The 20,297-nt window shown below is 40.2% G+C and overlaps 1 protein-coding gene across 1 annotated transcript; it reads right to left on the bottom strand.

The window, feature by feature from the left end:
- Window positions 1–658: 658 nt before the first annotated feature.
- Window positions 659–18,834, bottom strand: nol10 (nucleolar protein 10). Its single transcript, XM_006799400.3, has 21 exons — window positions 18,690–18,834; window positions 17,550–17,595; window positions 17,355–17,453; window positions 16,142–16,219; window positions 16,020–16,057; window positions 15,770–15,906; window positions 15,063–15,128; window positions 14,884–14,944; window positions 14,311–14,396; window positions 14,026–14,104; window positions 13,453–13,602; window positions 13,282–13,348; window positions 11,939–11,991; window positions 7,582–7,708; window positions 6,189–6,268; window positions 5,982–6,080; window positions 5,271–5,363; window positions 4,956–5,132; window positions 3,054–3,370; window positions 2,741–2,843; window positions 659–1,503 (listed from the first exon to the last, which is right to left on the bottom strand). Exons 1-21 carry the CDS (start codon window positions 18,753–18,755, stop codon window positions 1,363–1,365), a joined length of 2,163 nt encoding a protein of 720 aa, XP_006799463.2. The 5' UTR covers window positions 18,756–18,834; the 3' UTR covers window positions 659–1,362.
- Between the last annotated feature and the right edge of the window lie 1,463 nt (window positions 18,835–20,297).

The following is a 20,297-nucleotide window of genomic DNA, read 5'->3' on the forward strand; positions in this document are numbered from 1 at the left end:
AAGGAACAAGAAAATAACTCTTTTACTCAGTGTTATTGTTCTTAAAGTCACGCTTAATTTGATCTGTTATTTTATTTTTCACATTTGTACATAATAATGTATTTGTTTTAAATGTTATATACTTATGTGGTATTTGTATTTTGACTTTTGTTGCCATGATGCCAGGTCTCTCTTGGAAATTAGATTTTTAATCTCAATGAGATTTTTTTACCTGGATAAATAAAGGACTGAGATAACTCAGGTTATTTAAGTTAACTTAGGTTGTTTAATAATAAAATCCCCATGTTATGTTTAATCATGTAAATACAGTATTAATGTTTAGGTGTATTTTTTCTCACTTACATTTTGTTCATTTTAAACTATTCTTCTATACAGAGTACAGATTATGAGGCTTCTGCAGCAACTTTTCAGTAAGTATGTGTCTGAAATGGATTTCTCCTGCATGAGATACTCTCCACGCTGTCACAAACCTGATGGATTGTGGTGCAGAGGCGTGGTAACATCAAATGGTTGGGGTTACCACGCCGAGTGCAGAAACCTTCCCCCTTTCACATTTGAAAAGAGCCACAGAGCAACAGAGGGGGTTCACACCATCAGCAGGTTGGGGGATGGGAAGGACTGATGGGAAGGCCTCCAGTTTCCAAGAACTGCAGTTGTATTTGGGGAAGGGGAAGAAGGTCTCCTCATTCATTCGTTCTCCTCTTCTCTCACACAAGTAGGGAGTGATCTGCTGCAAAGGAGGGAGGCTCCAATATTCTGGCAGATTATTTTATATTTTGATTTTCAACAGTAAAAACAATGGATACAGGCAAATGTACCAAATATAATATAATATAGTACAAATGTTTCTAATTCAGTGTTGGCTTAACAATGTTTCTGCATTAATAAAAAAACAATTACATTTTCATTCCACACATTCCATTCTTCTTTAGCTGAAACAGGCTCCACCACGGAGCCACTTTAAGAAACTAGACGCCACAGAAAGCAGCTACATGCCAAGTCCTCTCAGCTGTCTGTGTTTAATTTCTCCTGGGCCCTCCTGCTAAAATATATGCAGTCAGGGTACTTATGGATAATGGCCTGGCATTATATTCATACAGACTGCGACATGGGTAATCTCTCTTTTTTTAATATGCTCTGAATTAGCAGAGAGCAGATAAACACATGACCCAGACCACCCAGGAGAGGGACGGGCTCGTCTGTGCAGCAGTACCAGTCTCTGCAGCACGTCTCCCACCACTGATTAAAAGCTTAAAGTCAGTACAATACTTCTACTCTTGAAGACGACTGCCAGAGCTGAGTTAATGGAACAAACTATTCAACTCTGACTTCAGGGCAAGGTTTCTGCCAGTTAGGCGTCAGTCAATGGCGACCTCGTCCTCTGCCGCCCCAGCCTCTCCCGCGGCCCCTGCTGCTGCTCAAGTGTCCGGCGGAGCGCCTCAGCTTCTTCCTCTCCTCGTGGTGCTCCCGCTCCGCTTGCTGCTGCTTCTTCTGCTGCTCCGACTGCAGAGGAGGACAGGAGGACGGATGTTAAACAAATGCAAGTGCTGCGATTCTACCTGCAGATTGATGATGTATTTACTGACTTGTTTAAGGTGAAGAACCAATCATATACCAACAAACCCTCTCTGCATTTTCTCTAAAAGCACTTTAGCTTGCTTTGTCTGACAATGAGATGACTTCAGACCAGCGAAATGTCATCCAGACATTAAGTAATTCTCAATTGAGGAGAGGGATTGTTTATGTAAAGATGCAAAGTGATGCAGTTATTCTTAAGGATTATCCAAGGCTACGTTCACACTGCAGGTCTTGATGCTCAATTCCGATTTTTTGATCAAATCCGATTTTTTTGTCTGCTTGTTCACACTACAAATAAAATGCGACAGCAAATGCGCTCTAGTGTGAACGCTCAAAGCGGCCCGCATGCGCAAAAGAAGACGTCACACACAACGCGCTCTGTTTAGACCCAGAGCAAACAGTATTGTTTGACTGATGGCCGTTAATATAAAGACCTTGGACTTTACGTTTCCCAATTTTTGCTCTAAGTTATTTTGTTATTTACATAATAATGTAAATAACCTAATAACGATCCTTATTGCTGTTTTAGAGAGGAGCTTCAAAGGATAGTTGCAGATTTCTGTCAGAATCTGCAGATTATACAGTACAAATAAAAATGTTCACGTTTCTCCAACGCTGTCTTCCCAACAGTTTCACTGACATCTACACTGGATGGCCAGGAAGCGTTTGCGATGTCTTCTCCGGCGCTGATAATTGGCGTCTGTCTTGTGCCGGTGACGTAAAAGACAAATTTAATGCGACATGACCATTCAAACAGCAGTCACTTTCTAAAACATCGGATATGTATCGGATTCAGTACCACATACGAAAGTGACCCAGATCGGATTTGAAAATATCGGATTTGTGTTGTTCACACTGTCATACCATGATTGGATATGGGTCGCATAGGGTCAAAAAAATTGGATTTGATGTGCTTTCGCCTGCAGTGTGAACGTAGCCAAAGTAACCTTACATTTATACATTTATCTCACTGGGAGATAAATGTATAGAGTCAGTGGTTAAATCTCTTTTTTTTTTTAAAAAAACCTTCATCTTATGAACATTTTCCAGATTTAAGTTCTGGATCCCGGAGACATCATAAGTGTCTCCATTATTTGCTGCTTTGTGAGTGATTGTGATGATTTAAAGAGACTAGAGGCAAAGCATCAAGTAAGCAGTGTACCTTTTTGAGAGTGAAGGTCAGCTGTTTGCTGCCCACTGCGGTGTCAGCCATGCCACTGGTTTCGGAGTGCTCCTCTAACTTTAGCCGCTCCTCCAGAGAAGTCCTAGAAGGGGGGACACATGATCGTCAGGCAGAATATACAAAACAGTACAGACAGAGCGTTGTCATAAAGCGTTAGGACACAGACTATTAATACTTTACAGGTGGGGTGATTCTCTGCCTTTAACAGCTGCAAACCCTGAAGCAATTTGGGTTTCAAAGAGTGTCTCAAACAATAACTCATCTAGCACAGAGTACATTTCCAAAGACATACTTCTGTAGTTTCTGCTTGCGGGCCATGTCATTAAAACTTCTGAACTCCTCGCCAGCTTTGATCTGATAAAACTGCGGCTGACTCGTCTTCTTGCTCTCAGCCACATTTGAGGATTCCTCTCCTCCGTTCTGCTCCCTCTCCACAAGGACAGTGTTGCGGTCTGCGTCCTTCCTCTCCTGCCGCCGGCGGTCTCTGTCCTCCTGCCGAAGCAACCTCCGCTGCTCCCTCACCTCCTCCACCCAGCTTTTGTCATCGTCAGAGCTCTCCTCCTCGGAGCTGGCTCGCCCCTCTGGCTCCTCGTCGTTATCTTCAGGCACCTGCAGGGAGATGAAAATGAGCAAAAAGAATAAATCACTGATGTGATCTGCTTCCTGGGCCCTCATCTTCCAATATATCAAGAAAACACAGTACGTGTATACACAGCTGGCTCAGTGAGGCTTGTAAACAACAGAAAAACATGTGATCATGTCCAGAGGGATTAATAATGCGCTGATTCCAATAATGGAAATAAATCTGAAAAGCCACTGTTTAGTTACACCCCCGCCCCCTTTTCTTTTGTGCAAAAGTTTCAGCACATACTTGCTTTCTAAAAGGCCTGAACACCGCATATACACCAGTCTGCTGGTGACTGGGATCAGCTGGTTTTTCAGCTGATCGTCCATTGTTGCACACCAAATTAGCCATAGCTGTATCTGATTTTGTGCCCATCTGATTAGCCCATCCTTTCGGCTCTAATGCACTTCTGTAAGAGTTTGAACCACATTTCTGTGGTGCAGATTGAAACAAACGAGACATGACAACCACCTAAACCTGCGTAAACATGGCATATGACCAGTGAGTAGTTGAAATTGATATCAGTCCCATTGCTGCTCTAAAAGCTCTAATTATGCATGCAGGTCTATGTTGTGTCTTTACATTGCCTCATGTCATCAGTAAGAGAGCCAACATGACATTGAGGAAGCTAACAGTAAAGGTTCAGGGCTTTTAAGATATTTTACACCTACAACAAACAATTGTTCTTCTTTGGATGCTTGGGGGGTTTAAATGTAACTGCAATCGGTGGTCAAACTAACTGACACAGCTGAAAGGCAAAGCTTTCCCTGTGGACCAACTTTTGTGTTTTCTGTTACATATGTGTGTATATGTGTTATCCTCCAATCAATGAACTCTTTAGCTGTTTTTGTCTTATTTCTCTCCATGAGTACTAAGATGTAATCATAATGAGACTGAGAGCAGGGCAGGGAGAACCCAGTTGATCATAAATAAAAGGGCCTTTTCATATATTTTATTTTGACAAATTAGGACACCGTTTTTTAAGTTGAGCCAAATACTGACATCCTTAAAGTGAGGAATATATTTAACACAGTTATAGATCAATACTAGGTAACTGTGCAAAAAAGCCCTTTAACCTATTTTAGAAATAATGTTGTTAAATAGTTAAACTTTTATTGTGAACATAAATAATTGGCAAGTCAGAGTTAGAAGTGCCTCAGCCTCCTAGTAAATGTACCTAAATTATGAATTTTAAAATCCTTCATCACCTTGTTCTTGAGTTATCATTTTCACAAAATTTGCAAAAAACCTGCCCGCTAACCTTAAGGTCAAGGTCACCGAGACTCAGACTTGTTTCAAATTTTAGTAGATGCACCTGTGGTGCTTGAAACTCCTAGGTTGCTTCATTCTCAAGTTATCGCATCCACAAATTTGGGTGTCAATGTTGCACACCCACCTGACTGATGGGCTATTGCCAGCCTTTTATGGCTGAGGGGTAAAAACTAAAAAATTAAAAAATTTTAATTCCGTGGCCTCCACACACAAGAGGCCATCTCAGTAAAACGATGCAGTGTTACCTGCTCGTGCAGTAAAACACCGTGTCGTTTACCTGCTTGGAAACCATTTTACCTGCTCGGAAACAGCAGCCTGCTGAGCTAGCAGCCGCAGCTTCTTCTTCCTTTTCTGGCCGACTTTGGAGACGATGGGGTTGAGCAGGCGGAACTCCTCGCTCTGCTCATCCACCTGGTAGTCTGAGTTTTCGAACATCACCTTGAAACGGTCGTCTCCCAAGATGCTGGGGAGAGCCTGCGGTTTGGAAAAAGTCAACAAAGAGGAACATTTTGTCATGAATTCTACGAAGCTGCCTGGCAGAACATTATGATCTCTGAATGTGTACATTAACAATAAATCAAAAACATTAATGTTGCAATCTTGTTTTTCTACCTTGCCCTTTTTTTTCCTGGAAACCACCTCTGCTTCGTTATCACCCTCCTCCATCAGTTTAAGAGCTAACTCCTTGTTCACCTTCGGCAGTTTCTGTTTCAGAGAGAACAAATTGTACTTAGCACACACGAGAACGGAGAGAAAATGATCCAATCAGTTTGAAGAGTGAATCACACATTCCATACCATTTATTAGCTTTTGCACTTAGTGTGACAGGATGTGAGTAAAGGTTTGAACTTCAATCCAGTAAAATCCAGTTTAATGGGTTTTAACTCTGTGGAATTCTGTTTATGTAGCTGATGCAACAGGTTATTGGGATTTTTAGCTCTGAATCTTATTTATTCAGGTCATATTTTCAAAAACAGATTGATCATAATAAATACTACACAGAAAAGTGTTGTATGAGGGCATGGAGGTAAAAGATAAACAGACTGTCACAGGAGTCACACGCTGACATTGTAAGAAGCAGATGAATTGTGTTTATTCTGCTACAGCTGTTGCACCAAACCAGTCAAATATGGACTAAAAGGACTTAAATCTGAATGTTTGCTCAACCATAATGAAATTCAGAGGCTATAGCCGTTTCTTAGACAGCAAATGCTGATTGTTGATTCATCTTCTAACTATGATGTTTCAGTACTGAACACGAAAAAGCCAGTAAAATGAGACCTGACATTTCCATAGCAACTAGCAGAAAAACTAAACTCTCACCTTAACCTGAACTCTCTGTGTTCGGGCCTCCTCGATCTTCTGGCGAATCTTATCCTTGCGATATTCCTCGTACGCAAAAGGATTGACCATACTTTTAACCTACGGCCAAGCAAATAAACATTTGCAGTTTAGGTTTAGTGTGTCACGTTAGGATCAGTTTGAATTGAACAAGACAAAAGTCTGAGATGTACACAAAAAGGATGATACCTTATGATAAAGTCTTATGTCCATGAAGAAACCATGCATGTAAGCTCTCAGGAGGGATGATCCGATCAGGTGAGTCAAACCTGGCCATGAAATAAAAAAAAAAAAATAGACACACACATATTTTGCAAATACAATCTGCTGTAGTTTTACATCTACTAAATGTAACGCTAAAAAAATATGACTACCGATATTCCATATACTGATTGCCACATAATGCGACTGAGACATTGACAGTAACCAGAGAATGAATTCTAATGACGTGTGTCACTGACTGACTTCCTGTGTCACCTTTAAGAGGAGAAACTTTGTGGTTTAGTATGAAATCTTTCAGTAAATACACGTTCACTGACTGGCTCTAAATGTAGTAAGATGAGGGCTTTCGTGCTTTCCCCTTCTCCTAACGAGAGGCGACTGTTTGTGGATCAGTGAAATGTCTCAGGTACTGGATCGAATTTCACACGTTCATCTTCCCTTCAGGATGAACTGCAAAAATCTTTGTGACCTACCCCTATATTATTCTATATTACGATTGCATTTTAGTCCTTTTTTAAACATTAACATCTTTTTACTTCATAAAATTATATATCTAAAAACTTTGGTTTTGTCACATTTCAAGACTTCTCAATAAATTTTTCAGACCCCAGTGAACGTGTGAGTAAATGACGCTTGAATATGGAAATAGTCAATATTGCTCTTCTTTCCACGCCTGACTTGAGCTTAAAAGTTGCACAAATACTCCCATACATCACAGGATGTGTGTAATAGCGTGAGTAGACAAGGACACGCTCTTACAAGCTGAATGATGAGGAACTTCCTCTTCTCAGAAACTTTCACAAGTGTGCTGTACTCAATATGGACGTGTTACATAACAGGGCCGCATTACATGGCTCCTGTATACCAACAGTGCTGTTCCCCTGCCTACTCCCTCCTCTTCTTTTATCACACATCAGCCAATCATCTTTCTACTTCTTGTCATTTGATCTCTTTCCTGCTGAGCCTGCATTCCAGTGTTCATTCAACCCATCCAATATCCACTCCTTTGACCCTTCGTGCTCCCCCTCTCTTACCCCTACACCCTACTTCTCTTACCTAAAGCATTTCAATCATTCCCGTGGCCTCTACTTAGACAGTCTAGCCACTCAAACTAACCCCCCTAGGCGGCGAAGTGGCTCACACTGATTCATAGTTTTGGATATAACTATCAGGGCTGGTATTAAAGTCACTCTTTGTGTAAAGATCTCTTGAGCTCTCTTTGCTTTCTAACCAAAAGAGCCAAAAATTGCACACTTAGATTGAGGATTTTTTTTTTGCTTTAAAAGTGCTCAAATTTGGGCTGATTTACTCCAAGTGCTCTGCAGTTTCATAAGGTACAATTAAGGTAATGAGGTCTCACCCAGATTTTCCAGGTCCTTCCGGGTGACAAACTTGTAGTCATCATACACCGTGCTCTCCGGGCTCTCCTCCAGCTCCTCTGTTAGGTTGTCTAGGAAGGAGCACCATCGAGGTGCTGGGCCCAGAGCCTAAACACACACACACACAAACACATCCACCCGCTTGGTTCAGATTTAGACTGTTGAGTACTGTTTGTTGTTAGAAAAAAATAGCCCAACTCGGTCAGGTCATGTTTCCATTACAGCAGGAAAAAAATGTCCTGAAGGGTTTTCAGGGAACTGTAACGACTTGTAATGCAACACTGGTGATACAGGAAAATCAGAGTAGCAAAAGGTCGAGAAATCGCTTTTTGAGTGTGTAGTTTTAAAAACAATCCTTTTGTGTGTTCACAGAAGAAGAAGAAGAAGAAGAAGAAGAATCCACTAGAATACAAAAGCACTAAGAAACAGCTGCTTCCTTCTTACCCCGAGGGGTTGCCACAGCGTGTGGACACGCACATTGATTTGGCACCAATTTTACATTGGATGCCCTTACGGAGACAGCTTTGTCAATTATTTGAGTTTGGGACCAGCAGTAGAAGTAGACTAGCGTGTGACTCCGATGAAGATGGATTTATGTGTCTCCACCACAGAACCTCTGTTCCAAGCCTTTCTCTGTAAAGTTTTCATAAACATTGATCTCGAAGACAATCAGTTAAAGTTAAAGTTAGTTAAAGCATATATGTTGGTTGTAATCTCAGGGTCCAAATACCAGGCTGCCCCCTGTTAGTTAAAACTTCCTGGTATCCAAAAAGTGGAAATTGGCAGTACTGTCACTAACTTGCAGAACTCTTTTACCATAAACCAGCTCATAAGCCATAACATAAAATAGAAAGTGTGACACTAGAGTTGAGAAAACCGAGGTTTTCTTGAAGATATTATATAACTTAAGGTTAAATCTGCTTCCAGTCAGGACAGCATGATGGTGACCAGCAAACACATGTGACCACTCGAAAATTCACTGGGCATTATTCTGTACTTTTCTCAAATGTAGACAACTAACATTACGAACAACCTAAAGAGCTTCAGGTCAGCAGGAGTTACAAATAAGACTCGATCATTCCTTGCAGTTATTTTTAGGCAAACATGCAAAACACCCAACAGAAACCAGGAACCAGCTTTTAAAGTATACAGCAGGGACAGCTGCAGATACCGCAGATGCACAGTCCTGCTTTTTTTGTGATCTGCTTAAAGTTTGCCTAAAGGGTACACGCATAGTGATGCACTGTATTGTAGCACTTTTGAGGAAAAATCCACACATCACAAAAGAATATTTGCAGGCGCACGTATCTGCCCAGAGCCCCACGCTCACCATCTAATGCAGACACTTAAATCTGTCAGACTCTGACATTCACTACTGTGAAAAAAAATGAGCCACACTTCATTTCTTTACATTTTGCTTCCAGGGAGCCAGAATTTTTTTTTTAACTTAGGCTTTTTTTTTTCACCGATTTTCAGTGCAGTCCTTGTGACTTCATCATATTCAGAGGAGTGTTTTGTTGATTTATAAGCTACTTAACACTGACCTATGAATCATTCAAGCATAAAAAAGGCATGTAACTCAAATGATGATTCAGTGGTGTGTCTACACATAACAGACAACTTAGAAAAGAACCAAAGTAAACTCTATCTTTGTGTACTTTGGTTTTTAGCAGCCTGTTGTAAAGACACATTGTTTGTTTCCATGTCTTTAGTAGAATCGACAAAAAATGTAAAAAGATTTTTGTAATTTTCTTAAAAGGAATGATGAAACCAGACAAATTGAGGACAAAACAAGTAACAAATCTAAAAGAAAGAAAGAAAGTTGTCAATATCTATGGAGGCGGTTAGGTGGGAGTTGCAACCGTGATTGTCTTTGGTGATTGTGGTTTGGGGCTTTTTATCAGCCAACGGTGTTAGAAATCTGATCAAAATTTAAGGAATTATGAACACAATAAAGTTCCATCAGATTGTAATCTACCATGCAACCATCTGAGAAGTGTCTGATTGGCAACAGCTTCAATCTTCATCATGACAACTATCCCAAACACACTGCCAGTGCAGTAAAACAACACCAGGATAGGAAAATACACAAGGGAAAGCTATCAGTCACCGCAGAGCCCAGAACTCGAAATTATTAAAGTAGTGTGAGATCATCTTGACAGAGAGCAGAACAAAAGACAGCCAACATCCAAAGAAGAGCTTTGAATATCCTTCAAGAAATCTGGAGAACTCCTCCTGAAAACTACTTAAAGAATTTACAAGAAAGAACTCCAGAAAGCTGAGTGTGCAGGCTGTGTAGAATTACAAGGATGATCATACCAAATGCTTACTTTAATTTTCTTTACATTTCAAACTCAGTCATCTGTTTATATCATGACGTGCTTCAATAAACTGAAGGCTCGTCTTCTTCACTTTGTAGTGACCGAGTTCTCAAAGTTCAAATATTTCGACTGGAGAACGCTGATCGAAATGCTGAGTAAGAAGTAACTGATTCGAAGTCCGATGATGTCACACCACTGAGGTCAAAGTCCAGTGTCCCTGTCATTGTTTAGTCACATCACTCCTGAGCTAACAAAGCTAACACAGATCATCAGGGGTCACATGTGGAGATGAGAACCCTTTTTGGTTCAGAAAACGTCAGTTTGGTTGAAAATGCCCTGAAGTCACACCAACAGCATTCTACTGTTAAATCCTGGGAAATAGGAAAAGTGATGAAATGAGCTTTTAAAGAAAACAACCATTTGTTTCAGATCCACTTATCCAGACAGGGTAGCAAATATAACTTATTACCACTTTTACTACCACTTGTAACATTTTTATTTATCTGATAATTCTTGTCTTAATTAACTGAGAGATGAAATACTGAAACCTTCAAATATTTCTTTGTGTGCCCTTCAAAAATCCTAAAATCTGAAGCTACTGTGCATCCATGGTGGGTAGATACATTTATTTTATTATCAGGACATGATGCACATGCACATCAGTTCTTTTGCTAACATTTCAATTGTAATACAGTTTTAGGTTGTAACAGTTTCTGTCAACATGAATGACGCTGCAGGCAGTATCCCAAATTCATTTTTTTGGCTAATCTGTGACTCGGATCTGCTTTTTCAAAACATAAACATGTCAACACCAAAAATCACATGGAATACGATCTTTTTCAATTATGTTTTAGCCTACTTTAAGATTTTCTTCCAAATCAGCTACAGGTCCAACTTTTCTGCAATACCACCTCTTTAAGAAATCCTGACAGGTGTGATCACAAGTAGCCTCTCGCATGTCTGCATTTATGTACATATTATATCTCCTCTGTTGACTTCCATGAGGCGGATCATGATATTGAGGGGGCAAAATTGTTAGGTGGTGAGCAAAGATTGTGTTGGTGTGGGCAAAAAAACAAAACAAACTGATCGCTTCCAATGAGTGCTCTCTTTCTACTGCAGAGTTGCAGTAGAAAGACTCTTCCTTGACTAGAGAGCTAGCTCTCATTACCAGGGATGATATTTGATATGAACTTTGGGCCAGTTTGAAACCGGCATTGATCTTTGCTCTCTGCCCAAGTTTGGGATTCGTGGTGAAATCACCGAGCGCTCAGCATAAGAGGTCAAAACAGGACTTCCATGGTGCTGTCTAAAAACAGCAGCGGTCCTGGAAAATGTCAGGAGATGCCTTAGAAGATGATACTGAATGGGAGGTCGGCTAATTTTAAATCAGGTAAAGTTATCGGCTTGTATGTTCAAACAATGACAGAGTCACCTTTTCTCATAGGACAAAAGGACCAAAGTTTCCAGCCTTTCCACAGGGCTGGAAAGAACCCATTTACACAAAGCAAACCCTAGTTGACTGTACACACATATGCACACACACGCATGCACAGATGCGCGTGCATGCACTGACAATATCACATGAGGTAAGATCATATCAGTCCCAGAACAGACTGTTGATAGGAACAATTACTCATTAAGCAGGGGCCTCGTGAGAAGTCTGATCCCATGCTTTTTTCAGGCATGCTTCACTATTGAAGCTGGGAAAAAGTTAACAGGCCTCACATCAGGATTTTTATAAACCAGCAAAAACACCATCAACAAACTCGTGTTTGATTCTTCTTATTTTTCACATCATTGTGTGTCACACCTGCAGTTCATCCCCGCCCCACAGGTTTGACAATGACTCACTCGGTGACAGAAAACAAATGGCACGTGCACACTCTTTGGCCAGCTCCTAAAGGTGACCTTGCATTGCAAAGCTGTGTGAAAAGCTGCAACATGAATCATTCTTTGGTGTACTGTAAATATAAATGTGACTGGTGTATGAGAATATAAATGTCTCTGTACTCACTGGAATGTAGAATGTGTTCATCTTGGGATCTTCATTGGCAGTGAAGAGCATACCTGTTCATGAACCAGAGAGCAGAGGAACAGTTAAAACCTCATCTAGTAATTTATAGGTCAAGTTCCTTCAGCACTGGTATATGAAAGACTGTCTGGAATCTGGATTTTCATATGATAATGGAAAAACCCATTTCTGCTCTAATAATGAAGAGTTAAAAAAACATTCAGGCAGCCAAAATGAACAAAAACAGAAGAAACTCAAGAAGCTGGTGCTGCTTTTTAACAGCTTTAGAGAACATCACTATAAGTTATAGAAAAATCTGAGGTTTTATTCCCCTTGTACACACTGCCTGTCACACAGTAAAAGTGTGGGAGCTCTACAATAAGATGGCGCCATCCAGAGGTGGAGCTGCACAAAAAACTCTCGTTTTAAATACCAGCTTAACTTACAGGAATCATTACTGTTTCATTCACAGGCCTATTTAGTCATGCATAAAAGCTGCTGGTTGCGCTTCAACACACTGCAGAGTTTCCACAATGTTTTTGCTTCAGTGGGTTTCTAGATGGGTTTAAGCTTTGGCTGTATTTTAATATACCTGCAGGCATATTAAAAGACAGCCAACGCTTAAGTGGGGGCCCAACACAGCAGCCACCCACCCACCACCACCTGTGAATTTTCTACTTTTGTATTAATTTAATGAAAAGCACAGCATCTTAAACCCGACCCCCGATAACAATCGATCAGAAGTTCAAGAACGTATCACTGCTGCATATTTATGTGCAGTTATCTGACATTGTAATATTAAGAATGCAAGGAGTGGAGTTAGGGAGGATAACTTCAAATTAAAGTAAATATAGCTGGGGCGATGAGGTTGATCTGTATACAGCTGCTAGTTAAAAATCAACAGGTCATGTAAGTGGATAATGATAAAAGTAATTTTTTTCAGATGTCGAACGCTTGATCAAACCAGAAAAAAACTTTAAGAGATCAAAGAGAGAACAGAAATAGAGACACGGAGGACAGCAAGTACACCGCTATATGAAAGCAGCACACACATATAATTAATCTTTATATCAAATTAAATATTAAAATAATCGCATCATTCTTGCTTCATTGGAAATCCTGAAGCTTAATAAAGCACCCTGAACTGAACTGACATTGACCACCCTCCACAGCTCACAGCTGCAGCCACAGTTAGACTCTAACTATGTGGGAAACATCCTATTGAATATTTCTGCAGTGCTACATCTGCAGTGTTGGTTCATTTAGAGGTCAAGCAGATGCATTCTTGATGTTCTGCGGCTGCTCTCCTCAAACTTTCTTTCCAGCTTCCACAACTTAATTCTCACCTGAATTTGGGTAGACGCAAACACCGTTGATGTTGGTCTGAGGCTGTATGGAGGAGAACAACTTTCCCTGTGGAAAAGATATACGATGGATGAAAGATGAGAGTGAGCATGAGTTTCTAGTGATCCACATAGTGAAAGCACAATAATCTGTAACTGATGGCTGTTACTTACAGTGTCTTTGTTCCAGATTTTTATGATCTTGGAGTCAGAAGACACAACCAAGTCCAGCTGATTGTGGAAGTTGAGGGAGTTGATTGGCAGGTTGTATAGGTGATCTTTGACTAGAAGCGGCTGACTGGAGCGCAGGTCATACAGCAGCACCTGCAAGAGATCAGAAAAGTAAAGAGAGCTGTCAGAATCCTGGATGAAGCTGTCTGCCAAATGTAAAAACCAAAACAAAGAGAAGTGCAATTAAAGGCATGAGAAAGCATCTACACGATTAACCAAAAGCTCATCCCTTGACCTTTTACTGAAAACTGAACTTGCGTTAACTTGTTAGCAAACTGCATGACATCAGCCACCTAATTGTGAGCTGATTAGTCACAGTAACTGCGCAGCCTGTGGGGAGCTGACAGCTCACAACAACAAACAAACACAGAAGAAGCAGAGAAGAATGCAGCCACAGAACTGTAAGGTGTTTTTTGACTGCTGTTCAACAGATAATGTCAAAATGCTGTTTTCAGATTGGCAATAACATAGATAAAGAAAAAGAAGCCTTCTGGTAACATGAATGTTTAGGCTCACCTGACCAGTGGTGGTGCCGACCGCCATGGTGAGGGAGCTGTTAAACTTCAGCGCACTGATGGACGGCAAAGCTTGAACTCTGTCGACAGTTCCAGAGAATACCATTTAAAGATGGGGTAAAACACACAGAAACAGGATAAGAAGCTGGATATTTGTGTTTTATGCCATAATGACACATAGCTTGCAGCTTGTTTTTCATGCAGGCTGTGGTGAAAAGTGCCATGTGGCTGCATATGCGTCGTCAGGCTGAGATCAGCTTTCTGAGCGTGACAGTTTGCTCCTTACTCTGTTCCTTCAGCGAGGCTACTCAGGGCGCAGTCCAGCTTGCCCACACGGTTACGGACTCTGGGGTCCCAGCACTCGACCCGTCCCTGGTGAGTCGGCAGAAGAAAAGTCAGAGAGTCGCACAAGTGAAAATTTGAGCTTTTCTAATTAACTAAACAACTTTAAAACTATTGAAAAGCTATAATAAGCAAGTTCTTCCGTGGGCAGCTCTAAATTTTATGTGAGAGGCAACGATTTGAACTTTAACACCCAGAAATCATGTGAAACACTTATTTTTGTCAGCCCAGCTGGTGTGTGATTCTTTTTAACAAACAATACCGAGCAGAGGCGAGAAGAGAAAGATCTACCGCTGAGAAATTCAAAAGGGAAAAAATAAATGCATTATTCAGTATGGAGCTAATTTTTCTACTGTAGCTAGTGACCTCTTGAAAAGAGAAACACATAATGTAAGTAAGCCCAAGCACTGGTGGCACAATGAGAACAGATTATGTAAAGTGCAAAAACAATATAAACAACTAAATAATAACCTTATATAAGCATTAAAAGGAGACACAGTCACCGTTTCACACTTACCTCAGAGGATCCTGTGGCAAACAAATGGTGGATGGGGTTGATATCGCACACGTTGTTCTCCCTGTTTGAGAAGTCCAGGGAAAAAAAAAAAAAAAGATTGGCTGAGGAGTTAATATCGGATCACACCGGATTAGTACCAACGCACATAAAACCTTTTCACTGGAGCAGAAAACACTTACACAGCATCAGTCTGAAGAGAGTTAAGGAAACGTCCCTGCTCCAAGTTCAGTCTGAAAACCTCTGAACTGAAAGTGAAAACAACCACACTAATTAATTGCACACTACTCTTTAAAATATTAATGCTTGCTTGACTAATTTGCCTCGCTCTGTCATAGGTCTCTTTCTCCCTGCTGCTCCTCACGGTCCAGTTTTTACTTTACAATATAAATGTATCTTCAGATGACTTATTGTGAGCTGATGCTTTAGAAATAAAAGTGAACTGAGTAAAATGAACCTTGTGTTCTTTTTATTCTGGCAGTAATATAATAAGTCACAGAGAGACAGAAATAAATAAAAATACCCTAAAACTGCCAGATTTATATTTTGATATACATTTTTACCACTAAATCTTTTATCATCACTGTAAAGCAAAGAGCTCTGGTGTAACAGGGAAGACAAACATTGCACTCGGCACTTTAAACTCACAAGTAACATGCGTACCTTCACCCCCTTCTAGGTGCTTTTGTCCGCTCTACTTTCCTGCACAAACTAACTCAGGGATTCTTGGCATGTCTGAGGACTTCCTGCCGTCTATTATATGTTAAATTGCTCTTTTACAGACAAAGTAGTGGATTTTTGCAAATGCTGAACCCTATTAATGCTTTAACTTTGCTAGCTGACTGCTAAATCATGCACCCGAGGACTCTTAATCCGACTGTATTCTCACCTCGCCCCCACAAAGTAGAGATCACAGGAGGGATAGTGGTAGGAAAAGTCCCGACCAAACTTGGGAATACGAGTCTTGTAGTAGTGTCCATGTTGAGAGTGAAATTCTACGTGGCGGTCACAGTGCAGAAACACCAACTGCACAGAGAAGAATGACATAAACAAACAAAAAAGCAGAGTGAGTTTTGAACTATCAGAATTTAAAAATGCTGAAAAAACTCAACATTTCAAAATAAACGGGCCGCCCGCACCTTGGAGTAGTCTTCAGACAGGATGTCAAAGGCCACGACTTTCAGAGGAAGAAAAGACAATAATGAAATTTAGTCACTGTCCAGTAATCGGAGCTGAGCAAAGCCGGAGTCTAAAAACTTACCATCTGAATCTAGACAGCGCTCAAACTTCAGGGACAGCTGGTAGGTGTCATAGCAGCGAATCCTTGGTTTGTAAGTGCCTAGAACAAAAATAAAATGATTTGACCCTGTAGGCATCCCTGGACTCGGGCAGTATTACTTTAAGATGACACTAAGTGATGGTTCTGCTGCGTGAACTTGGGAGTTGTAATGATCCTCTGACACCTTTGGCTGTGACAATAGTTATAAGGATACTAAAAAGACAAGATGATCACTTTAACTTTTTAACTTTCAACCTGCCTATTAGCTTTGTTTTAGCCTCATGGTAAATAGGCTTTTTAAAAAATTAACATTTGTTACATTTCAAATTAAGACTGATACATACAGTTTCCACAAAGTCCCATGTTTTCTAACAAATGCAACATCTCCCCCACATAACTTATGAATCTCTGACCATCTGTACTGATGTATTATTAAAATGGTAGTAAAAACTGACACAATCGTACACTCACGACGCTGCCAGCTTTTGCAGCAATGTCACAACACACCAGGTTATAAAATCGAGAGGTGTACAACATGCAGAAATGGCAGGTGTGATGTCAATTTGACATCAGCTTTGTCATCGAGTGCTGTTTGCCAACCTTGCCCTTTTACTGTAACCATCACTTTGGCCACCCTTTTCCTTATTTGTGCAAGTGGTTTAGGCTCCTTGCTCAGTTTCTGCAGGATGTGTGCCTCTGCTACAGGAGCATGTCTGTCAGTTAGCAACAAAAAATGCTTTATTCAGGGATTTCAATGTGATGCAGAAACTGCTCGTTACTATCATGGCACTGCAACTTGAGCAGAGGACTGTCACGTTTATTGCAATATCAGAGAAATCTGCTACCTACAGTGCGCTAGCTCAGCTGAAATTTTTCAGAATGTGAAATTAATGCTCTCTGCTCCGACAGCTCTAAAATCAAGACACAGCTTTAGACAAGGATGACTAGTGAAGACCAAAGCTTTTGTTTTTGTTTTATTTTTCTATATGAAGCCAATTAATTTGCCTAAGAATTGTTTAAGAACTGCAGACTAACAACGGTCTGAAGGAAGCTTTTAACTACATACTTTCCTCAGGGATTAATTAAGTATTCTGATTTTGATTGACTCTGATAAATTCATTGACTTCTAGAGTTATTCCAGAGTTTTGAGAATAAAAGACTTTTAGGTGGAAATATAGCTTTATATATCTTTTACCTGCTGCCAGGATGAACTGACCATCCCGGGACACTTTGATGGAGGTGCACACTGTGGGCATCTCAAAGTCCTGGATGAGTTCAATCCTGCGTTGAATTTCTGAGTAATGCAAAGAACAGAAGCGTGTGAGTAAAGACAAACATTTAGAAGGAAATCAATACGTGTGGGAAACTGTAATTATAGCTGTCAACTCACCAACATCTTTCTTTTGCAACTGTCTCTTCTTCCTGTCTGACAGCCACTGTGTTAACAACACAAAGGTGATCAGGATTTAGCATAAAGAATAACATTCAACAACACAGCTGCTTCCTCTTCTCTTAGTTTGATGGCAGGTCACAAAAACAAAGCTACATAGAAGGTAAAAAAGGTAACCTAAATAGTTAACAGGGTCAACAGTAAGAAAGATCTCAAATGGAGCCGCAACTGTCAGGTGACATCAATGGTAACCCATTAATAGAGAATCTGCCTCAGCGAGCAGACTGTCAGAAATTGAAAAAAGAAAACACAAGGACGCGGCTGTTTTGAATATGGAAAGAAGCATATGTATGGACTTAACTAACTGCTCTTTTTTTAAGGTGATTATCTCAAAATTTTGTTTTTCTCAGAATGAGCTTGACATCACCACTTTGACAACACCAACATATCAGTTGTATTCCTTGTCTCTTACTGATTCCTGGTTGAGGTGGTCCGGCTGTATTTTGTTCTCAACATGTCGAAGAAAACTTAAAAGGAGACTAAAGGTGGACTTTATTCATTGTATCCAGAAAGCATCCTAATCAGATACATTAACCGTTTCAACAGGCTCCCTTAATTAATGAGCATTTTATTTTATATTATGATCTTTTGTCTTTTTAATTTATCATTTACTCAGTTTTACCACATTTTACTGTGTCTGTGGAGCACATTGACCTGCACTAACCTGCCTGAAAGATGCCTATAAATAAAGTTTGTAACTGCTAAATAGACATTTTAAAGTTTTACCCAATTCTCATGTAGTATCTGAAATGTTAGACCTTTGATCCGTGATAATACCCAAATAATAACAACTATCGCTGCTGTAAATACAGATAAACTTTGATTAAATTTTCTGAGTATGACCTCATCTACGTCAGTGAACCTCTTCCAAGCAGCGGCAGATTTTTTCCATTTATTTATATGAATAATTTCATTAAATGGCGGTGTTAATAAGTATGAATTCAGCTATAACATTTCATTAATACAGTGTTAAGAACACTCATCTTACGGCTAGCTTGGTTAGCCGGCTAAGGTGAAGGTAAGCAGTAACTTCTCAGGTATGACATGAAGGACATCAGGAGCAGGAAGTGTGCTTCTTACCTCTGGAAGAGACTTCCCGTAGCTTAAATTGTAAATTTTGACATCATTCACGCTGGAAACCTGCATTGTAGAACGAGAGCATAACACTGATGCTGCTGCTATACACCGGCGAGCTGTGCTGAACCCACGTTGCTACTAGAGGAGCAAAAACAGGAAGTGGACGTGAGTTTAGAGAAACGGGTCCGAGTAGAAACTGCACAGACTACACAAAGTTCCGAGAGGTTCAAAAACGACCAGTTAGCTACGTTGTTTTCGCTATTTAATACACATATATAGTTATTTTTTTGTATGTATCATATACCTGTTTTAACTAGCTATGTTTAATTTAAAATGTAGTTTAACTTTAGTTAAAAATAGACAACAAAACAAAACAAAAACAGAGCATTATAAATAATTGTATAATGTATGTATTGTGATTGTAAGCCCAACAAGGGACAATGGTTGAAAATTAGCAATAGCTATAAATTTATGTGCGTTACATCAGTCTCGTGTTTTGTAATTGGACTATGTTAAACTTCACTGTCCCTTTTAAATAAATTAAACAATAGCTATAGCGAAAGGGTTCTTCCAGTTTTCTTCTTCTTCTTCTCTGTTTGTTGTTGGTAAATAACAAACTGCTGGATTCAAAAGAAAGAGAAAGCCCAGTCACATTCTCCTGTATTTTGCTGCCCTGTTATGAATAATGTATTCAGTAAAGTATTCAAAGGAGGATGTCTGTGTAGGTTCTTAGTCATCCAGGCCATGGTAATCTAAGGAGCTTGGAAAGAAAACACTTAACGAAGTCCAGTCGTTTTTCTTTCCAAGCTCCTTAGATTATTCAAAGGAAGGATGTCCAGAAGATGAAGAAAGAAGACGTGTTCTAGGAACCTAGGTACAACAAATAGAGAGGTGGTGAAACCAAAGGAAATGGCTTATAGTGAGGTTAGGTTGGACACTAAAGAAGGAGACAATTTATAATGATTGGCTAAAGGCAGCAAGACCAATTTGAAAAGAATGTGCAACAGGTTGGAGTGATTAAGGACAGAGATGGAAATGTACTACATGTACAAAAAATGTACTACACAGGGATAAAGCTGATGAACCATACCACGGATATATGGGAAAGAGTTGCTGAAACAAGCTAAAGAAGAGCGGTGATGATCAATGAGCAGCAGTATGGCTTCCTGCTGAATAAAATCACTACAGATTTAATGTTTGCTTTGAGAGTGTTGAAGGAGAAGTATGTGAGGGCGATGCAGGACATGTATGAGGACAGTGACACTGTGGTTAGGTGTGCGGGGTGACAGATGGGTTCAAGGTGGAGGTGGGATTACATCAGGGATTGGCTCTGAGCCCATTCTTGTTTGCGGTGGTGATGGACAGGCTGACAGATGAGGTCAGGCAGGGGTCTCCATGGACTATGATGTTAGAAGACAACATTGTGATCTGTAGTGAGAGCAGGTGGGAAAGAGTCTGGAGATTTGCAGCTATCCTCTGATTGGAAGAGGAATGAAAGTCAGTAAAAACAAGACAGAATATATGTGTGAATGAGAGGGAGACAGGTAAGAAGGAGGAGCTGCTATAAGTAGGGGTAGAGAATGTGGACAAGTGAAATACCTGGGGTCAATT

Source organism: Neolamprologus brichardi, chromosome 19 (genome assembly GCF_056152115.1).
Source record: "Neolamprologus brichardi isolate AB-2024 chromosome 19, ASM5615211v1, whole genome shotgun sequence".
NCBI classification, from domain to species: Eukaryota; Metazoa; Chordata; class Actinopteri; order Cichliformes; family Cichlidae; genus Neolamprologus; species Neolamprologus brichardi.